Here is an 8,951-nt window from a genome sequence, read left to right on the forward strand (position 1 = left end):
TAGGAAGGGACTAGTGGACAAGAGATCCACTATAAGTCATTTCGACGCGTTGTGAGCTTGTAGATCAGCTATTTTCAGCAAGTGTAAAAACACTCATTACGACGGCATCAAGACCCGCCAAAATACATTTTAGTCGACTAAATCAACTGTAGATTTAGTCGACTAAAATCTTATGACGTTTAGTCGACTAAAACTAGACTAAAACTAAGACATTCCAGGTGACTAAAATGTGACTAAAACTAAATGAAGTTTCAGTCCAAAGACTATGACTAAAACTAAAATAGAAATTTGCTGCCAAAAACAACACTGACACACACACACACACACACACACACACACGCACACACGCACACGCACACGCACACACACACACACACACACACACACGCACACACACGCACACACACACACACACACACAAACGGCCAGTCTACACGCTATCCTGCTGCACGACGGTGGAGCTGGATCTATCCTCCAGTGGCGTGCTTTCGCTGGCGGCGGGGGGCGGAGTCGGGGCGCGGTGGGCCGCCGCGGCGGCGGCCGCCACCAGCGGGACCTTCTCCTTGAGCGAGGGGGAGGAGCCGGGCAGCACCGTGGTGGTGGTCACGGTGGCGCCCGACGTGGTGGTGAGGTCACCGCCGCCGGCGGCGGCCTCCACGCCCCCCCCAGGGGGGGAGGGGGAGGGGGGCGGCGGGCCGAAGCAACGGGCGATCTCGTCGAACGTCTTGCCGCGCGTCTCGGGCACCTTGAAGTACGTGAAGACGGTGAAGAAGACCAGGAAGATGGCGAAGATGATGAAGACCCACGGCCCGCACAGCTCCTGGGAACGGGAAGGAGATGGAATTATACAGTGATGTTTTTGGCAGCAAATTTCTATTTTAGTTTTTAGTCGTTTAGTCTCCTGAATGGTTTTCACTTAGTCTTAGTCACATTTTTAGTCGCCTGGAATGTTCTAGTGTTTAGTCTAGTTTTAGTCGACTAAATGTCGTAAGATTTTAGTCGACTAAATCTACAGGTGATTTAGTCGACTAAAATGTGTTTTTGCGGGGCCTTGTTGCCGTCATAATGACTGATTTTACACTTGCTGAAAATAGCCGATCTACAAGCTCACAACGCGTCGCAGCGCGACGCGTTGTGAGCTTGTAGATCTGCTATTTTCAGCATGCAACCAAGTGTAAAATGACTTATAGTGGATCTCTTCTCCACTAGTCCCTTCCTAACATTTTAGTCTAGTTTTTATTTGTTGACGAAATTGTCAGTATATTTAGTCTTAGTTTTAGTCATCATAGCTTAGTTTTAATTTAGTTTCCATTTGTTTTTGTCAGTGAAAAAAGGTAGTCGACGAACATTTTTCGTCTTAGTTTTAGTCGACGAAAACAACACTGTGACTATATCTGCTGGGCGAAGTACAACAATGTGCAAACACAGCAGCAAGATTTGTGAGCTGCTGTGATAGGAGGAGAAGGATATCAAATGGAACACAACCACCCTAAAGACTAATCACTGTATATATTCCTGCGCTATACCTGCATCGAGTGACCTTGGTACATAGAATTTGATCTATTGAAGATTCTGACCTTCAAATGTACATCATGTTTGTTTTGATTGTATTGCTGTATTGTTGTATTGTTCTTTCTGCTTTGGCAATGTAAACGTATGTATTCTCAAGCCTATAAAGCCCTTTGAATTGAATTGAATTGACTATATAGTATACTTTCGCCCTATAGTTTTAGAAAGTGGTGGAAAACTTTTTTTTTACTTGAAAATGTACTTGAGTAAAAGTACAAAAGTATTGGCATCAAAATGTACTTAAAGTTCAAAATGTGTACAAAATCATTTGAAAATAGCAGATATACAAACTCACAATGCGTCGCGACACATTGTGAGTTTGTAGATCGGCTAAAATGTATTAACCTGACGCTGCCAGATCCAAGAAGCTTGCTACACAATTTTGTTTCACAGCTTATTGGGATCTGGGATCGCGGGAGCCAATTCGATGACGGGGCTGTTCCTTTTTTTTCAAGATACTTGGTAGATGTTTGGATGGGACCGTCTGTCTATCACCGTGTGGGCGTGCAAACACAACCAATCATATTGACGTGTCTATATAGCTTCACATCCGGTTTCGCACATATCCCGCCCTTAGCTCACACTGATTGGTTCGGTACGGAACGGATCGGTGTTAGCTCAACTCCCTGAGAGATCTCAAATGGTTGCTGTCTTGGGGAACATGGTTACTCAATACCGCCCCCATCTGGCAGAGTCAGGTTAAAAATGTATAGGGTTGAATCTAAAACTAGACTAACGCTAAACACATTCCAGGTGACTAAAATGTGACTAAAACTAAGTGAAAACTATTCAAGAGACTATGACTAAAACTAAACTGGGATGTAATACTGCGGATGAAAATTAGCAACTGTGCTATATCCGGTGCATTTACGTCCATTTGCCCATTAATATGCATTGTCCTGTCCAAATAAACATATTTTTGCTGGGAAAGGAAAGGAAATGTTTACCCAGGGTAACTGGACTAAGCTCAAGAACTTGTTTACAGCCAGGCCCTGCTCATAGAACATTTCATGGTAGAGGTTCAATGCCTTGCTCAAAGGGCACTTCAGCGGTGGTCATATTAACGTGCCGGTCCGGGGATACGAACTATAGCGACCGTCCGATATCAAGACCGCTCCGCAAACCGTTCGGCAACACAACAAATGCCTCGCCTCGCCTCGCCTCGCCTCGCCTCCCCTCGCCTCCCCTAGCCTAGCCTCGCCTCGCCTCGCCTCGCCTCGCCTCGCCTCGCCTCGCCTCGCCTCGCCTCGCCTCGCCTCGCCTCGCCTCGCCTCGCCTCGCCTTGCCTCGTCTCACTCACCACTAATTTGGGGAAGCTGATTCCAACGATGAAGTTGGCCGTCCAGTTGGAGCATCCGGCCACGGCCATGGCGGCGGGCCTTGGGCCCTGGGAGAACAGCTCGGCCACGATGAACCAGGGGATGGGCCCGGGGCCCAGCTCGAACATGGCCACGAACAGCATCACGGCCAGGATGGACACGTAGCTCATCGCCGGGATGTATTTCTGGAGCATGAGAGAGAGAGAGCGTGTTCATTTAGTGGACTAAAGGCCTATTCATAGTCTGGATTTTCGGTGGTGAGGTGACCACCACCGCTCCAGTGGTGAGGTGACCACCGCTCCGGTGGTGAGGTGACCACCGCTCCGGTGGTGAGGTGACAACCGCTCCGGTGGTGAGGTGACAACCGCTCCGGTGGTGAGCTGACCACCGCTCCGGTGGTGAGCTGACCACCGCTCCGGTGGTGAGGTGACAACCGCTCCGGTGGTGAGGTGACCACCGCTCCGGTGGTGAGGTGACCACCGCTCCGGTGGTGAGGTGACCACCGCTCCGGTGGTGAGCTGACCACCGGAGCTGAAATAACGTTGAGCGGTGGTGAGTAATAACAGAGAAGGGCTGGAGTGGTGGCGGTGGTTTGCTCTTCACCGCGGCTCTGTGACGTCATGTTGTAGTTCGGTGGTCACCTGACCACCGAAAATCCAGACTATGTATGAGCCTTAAGACTAAGACGAAAAGACTAAGGCGTTATTCATAATTATATATAGTCCAGGGCCTTTTTGTTTTGGGGGGGGTCCCAGATATAAATGGCATTAATGGGGGTCAGTAGCCCACATTTAATGTCAAACTGGGCATCCTTTTCTTTTTTTTTTTTTTTAATTTTTATCCCACGATTTTGTAACCCAGTTTTTCTTTTTCACCCAGTGCCAATTATCTAATGTAATCCTGGGCGCTACACTTCCTCTGCCAACCTGGGGGGGCAGCGGACTGACCTCATGCCTCCTTCTATGCATGAGGAGTCCAAGCTGCTTCTTTTCACCTGACAGAGGGGAATTTCCCCGGCCGGACGTAGCGCGTGGAAGGGACACGTTATTCCGACCAGTTCCTTTCCCCTCCATCAGGCGCCCCGGCTGGCCAGGGGGAGGTAGTTTTAGAGACCAGGATTACGGCATGTTTTTGTGAGGGTATCTACCCTAGGGGCATCCTTTTCAAATGGGGTCTTGCCCTGAAAATGAATTTTGAAAATGGTAATGAAATGAAAATGAATTATGAAAATGAATTATGGTAATTAACCCACTCACCAATAGGAGGGATATGGTAATTAACCCACTCACCAATAGGAGGGATATGGTAATTAACCCACTCACCAATAGGAGGGATATGGTAATTAACCCACTCACCAATAGGAGGGATATGGTAATTAACCCACTCACCAATAGGAGGGATTATGGTAATTAACCCACTCACCAATAGGAGGGATTATGGTAATTAACCCACTCACCAATAGGAGGGATATGGTCATGAGCACAGCGGCGATAGACATTCCAGCCAATCCCAGCAGGTGTAGGGTCCTTCGTCCCGCCTTCTCCACCAGGAAGAGCTGAAGGTCACGAGGAGGAATATAGAAATAGGTTTGATACGGGACTGGCAAACACATGCATATATAGGCTTATTTTTTTTTTTTATCCCACGATTTTGTAACCCATTTTTCACCCCTGTGTCAATCATCTAATGTGATCCTGGGCTCTACACACCCTCCACCAACCTAGTCCCCATATATGGGGGACAAGGGGAGACCAACCTAGTCCCCATATATGGGGGACAAGGGGAGACCAACCTAGTCCCCATATATGGGGGACAAGGAGAGAGCAACCTAGTCCCCATATATGGGGGACAAGGGGAGAGCAACCTAGTCCCCATATATGGGGGACAAGGGGAGACCAACCTGGTCCCCATATATGGGGGACAAGGGGAGAGCAACCTAGTCCCCATATATGGGGGACAAGGGGAGACCAACCTAGTCCCCATATATGGGGGACAAGGGGAGACCAACCTAGTCCCCATATATGGGGGACAAGGGGAGACCAACCTAGTCCCCATATATGGGGGACAAGGGGAGACCAACCTAGTCCCCATATATGGGGGACAAGGGGAGACCAACCTAGTCCCCATATATGGGGGACAAGGGGAGAGCAACGGACTTGAACTCATGCTTCCTTCATGCCTGAGTGTCCAAGTTGCTCCTTTACACCTGACAGGGGGGAGTTTCCCTGGTTGGACGTAGCGCGTGGAAGGAACACGTTATTCCAACCAGTTCCTTTCCCCTCCATCAGGCGCCCCGGCTGGCCAGGGGGAGGCAGTTTAGAGACCAGTTCCTTTCCCCTCCATCAGGCGCCCCGGCTGGCCAGGGGGAGGCAGTTTAGAGACCAGTTCCTTTCCCCTCCATCAGGCGCCCCGGCTGGCCAGGGGGAGGCAGTATAGAGACCAGTTCCTTTCCCCTCCATCAGGCGCCCCGGCTGGCCAGGGGGAGGCAGTATAGAGACCAGTTCCTTTCAGTTCCTATCAGTTTCCTTTGCATGTGATTACATGTAATAGTACCTCTTATCATTGTACTTAATTGGTGTTTTAAGCAATATGTTATACTTTAGATATTGAAAAATAGCAGACCTACAAGCTCACAAGCTTGTAGGTCTGCTATTCTTTTTTAAATCGTGAAAATGCTGCGCAAATCTTTGAATATATATTCTTTCAGAGTCATTGAACATGATTGATCGTTTCATAGGCTATGGTTGTGGACTGGTTGTTCGTGCTGAGTGTGTGTGGCTGTGAGCTGCGGAGCCACTTGAGTGTGTGTGTGTGTGTGTGTGTGTGTGTGTGTGTGTGTGCGTGTGTGTGTGTGTGTGTGTGTGTGTGTGTGTGTGTGTGTGTGTGTGTGTGTGCACACACACTGACACACACAAACACACACACACACACACACACACAGATGTGTGTACTTACAGATACAATGGTGAAGATTACGTTGACTATTCCAGCTCCGATGGTGGCGTAGATGGGCTTCTTCACCCCCGCCGAGTCAAAGATACCTGTAGAATAATAGAACACCTGAGAGGGCGAGGGAGAGAGAGAGAGAGAGAGAGAGAGAGAGAGAGAGAGAGAGAGAGAGAGAGAGAGAGAGAGAGAGAGAGAGAGAGACAGAGAGAGAGAGAGAGAGAGAGAGAGAGAGAGAGAGAGAGAGAGAGAGAGCAGAGACAGAGACAGAGACAGAGACAGAGAGAGAGAGAGAGAGAGACAGAGAGAGAGAGAGAGAGAGAGAGAGAGAGAGAGAGAGAGACAGAGACAGAGAGACAGACAGAGACAGAGAGAGAGAGAGAGAGAGAGAGAGAGAGAGAGAGAGAGAGACAGAGACAGAGAGACAGACAGAGACAGAGAGAGACAGAGACAGAGAGAGAGACAGAGCAGACATTTAGCTTTTATCACTGGTTTTGTAGGACGGTATTGGCTATGGCTATATTTAGTTTATTTTTATCCAAATGAACTCGGGTGAGATCTGAGTGACTGCAGTAGATCAGGTCCTATGTGTGTAATCAGACAGCATCAATAGACATTACAATTTATAATTTATAATTTAGCAGACGCTCTTAATCCAGAGCGATTTACATTTAAGCAAGAACAAAAAGCATGGGAATACATCACATAAAAAGCATTTATCATGAAACATGTGTAAGCTAAGAAAGTAACAGTGGAATATCTATATAATGAAACTATACATATAAACTATGCATATATACTATACTATGCTATACATATGTACTATGGCGTGCTATGACTATACATACAATGCAATTATAGTGCTGTCTACATAACATGCTATAAGTCGTATGCTATAAGTTTGGCGTGGCGTGTGACTCACGGCGTTGATCCCGGACAGCTGCTGGGACAGCTGCATCATGATGGCGATGAAGATGGGCTGGCGGTACGGCGCGCTGCGGAACAGCTCCGGGATGGTCACCTTCTTCTCCGCCGCCATCTTGGCGCTCTCCTCCTTCATCTCCTGCATGTCCTTACTGACGTTCTCACTGCCGCGCAGACGCACCAGGGCTATGGGGGGGTGGGGAGAGAGAGAGAGAGAGAGAGAGAGAGAGAGAGAGAGAGAGAGATGTTGTTGTTTGTCATATCTGTGATTGTGCTTTGGCAACACTTGTAAAACGTCATGCCAATAAAGCCTGTTGAATTTAATTTAATTTAATTGAGAGAGAGAGAGAGAGACAGATAGAGAGATAGAGAGAGAGAGAGAGAGAGAGAGAGAGAGAGAGAGAGAGAGAGAGAGAGAGACATGCCATTTTGGAAATAACTTATTGGGACCTTAGAGTATATATGAATAGAGAAGGCACCCAGAGGAAACCCTGAGGCCAAATGGACATAGTGGCCGAATGAACGTATTGCAGTTGGCCCCAAACACATGAACACGCTGTCCGTTGACTGTCATTGTGCACGTTCACGATGACACGTGAACGCTGTTTCATAACGTGAACGCGCCTGGAGAACGCACGTGAACGCGTGCAATGATAGTCAACGGACCAGCGCGTTCATGTGTTTGGGACCCAATCCATCCCAGAATGCACTCTGTTCCTATACCCGGAAGGAGGAGTGAAATCGCCTCATGCGCTTTTGAGCAACTTAATGCAAGTGGATGGAAGGAGAACTCGGATGTCTTCTCTATTCATATATACTCTAAGATTGGGACCCTTCCCTACTTCCATCAGTTCAAAGGTGTTACTGATGATGCTAACGAAGGCTCTGTTCCATTCTGGTCGAACAGAGTCAGTGTTAATGATGCTAACGAGGGCTCTGTTCCATTCTGGTCGAACAGAGTCAGTGTTAATGATGCTAACGAAGGCTCTGTTCCATTCTGGTCCAACAGAGTCAGTGTTAATGATGCTAACGAAGGCTCTGTTCCATTCTGGTCGAACAGAGTCAGTGTTAATGATGCTAACGAAGGCTCTGTTCCATTCTGGTCGAACAGAGTCAGTGTTAATGATGCTAACGAAGGCTCTGTTCCATTCTGGTCCAACAGAGTCAGTGTTAATGATGCTAATGAAGGCTCTGTTCCATTCTGGTCGAACAGAGTCAGTGTTAATGATGCTAACGAAGGCTCTGTTCCATTCTGGTCCAACAGAGTCAGTGTTAATGATGCTAACGAAGGCTCTGTTCCATTCTGGTCCAACAGAGTCAGTGTTAATGATGCTAACGAAGGCTCTGTTCCATTCTGGTCAAACAGAGTCAGTGTTAATGATGCTAACGAAGGCTCTGTTCCATTCTGGTCAAACAGAGTCAGTGTTAATGATACTAACGAAGGCTCTGTTCCATTCTGGTCAAACAGAGTCAGTGTTAATGAAGCTAACGAAGGCTCTGTTCCATTCTGGTCAAACAGAGTCAGTGTTAATGATGCTAACGAAGGCTCTGTTCCATTCTGGTCAAACAGAGTCAGTGTTAATGATGCTAACGAAGGCTCTGTTCCATTCTGGTCAAACAGAGTCAGTGTTAATGATGCTAACGAAGGCTCTGTTCCATTCTGGTCAAACAGAGTCAGTGTTAATGATACTAATGAAGGCTGTGTTCCATTCTGGTCAAACAGAGTCAGTGTTAATGATACTAATGAAGGCTCTGTTCCATTCTGGTCAAACAGAGTCAGTGTTAATGATACTAATGAAGGCTGTGTTCCATTCTGGTCAAACAGAGTCAGTGTTAATGATACTAATGAAGGCTGTGTTCCATTCTGGTCAAACAGAGTCAGTGTTAATGATGCTAACGAAGGCTCTGTTCCATTCTGGTCAAACAGAGTCAGTGTTAATGATACTAATGCAGGCTGTGTTCCATTCTGGTCAAACAGAGTCAGTGTTAATGATACTAATGAAGGCTCTGTTCCATTCTGGTCAAACAGAGTCAGTGTTAATGATGCTAATGAAGGCTCTGTTCCATTCTGGTCAAACAGAGTCAGTGTTAATGATACTAATGAAGGCTGTGTTCCATTCTGGTCAAACAGAGTCAGTGTTAATGATACTAATGAAGGCTGTGTTCCATTCTGGTCAAACAGAGTCAGTGTTA

General features: G+C 47.4%; 1 protein-coding gene across 1 annotated transcript in view; it reads right to left on the reverse strand.

The window, feature by feature from the left end:
- Nucleotides 1–430: 430 nt before the first annotated feature.
- Nucleotides 431–8,951, reverse strand: part of LOC310873447 (solute carrier family 2, facilitated glucose transporter member 1-like) — a gene marked incomplete at both ends in the record, with an annotated part of 33,414 nt that continues 24,893 nt past the window's right edge. The window contains 5 exons of the mRNA XM_083785831.1: nucleotides 431–820; nucleotides 2,870–3,073; nucleotides 4,345–4,443; nucleotides 5,844–5,948; nucleotides 6,757–6,944. Coding sequence (XP_083641957.1) covers nucleotides 431–820; nucleotides 2,870–3,073; nucleotides 4,345–4,443; nucleotides 5,844–5,948; nucleotides 6,757–6,944 — 986 coding nt within the window. The remainder of the gene's footprint in view (nucleotides 821–2,869; nucleotides 3,074–4,344; nucleotides 4,444–5,843; nucleotides 5,949–6,756; nucleotides 6,945–8,951) is intronic.

The sequence above is a fragment of the Protomyctophum parallelum genome, assembly GCF_964188405.1.
Source record: "Protomyctophum parallelum genome assembly, chromosome: 1".
NCBI classification, from domain to species: domain Eukaryota; kingdom Metazoa; phylum Chordata; class Actinopteri; order Myctophiformes; family Myctophidae; genus Protomyctophum; species Protomyctophum parallelum.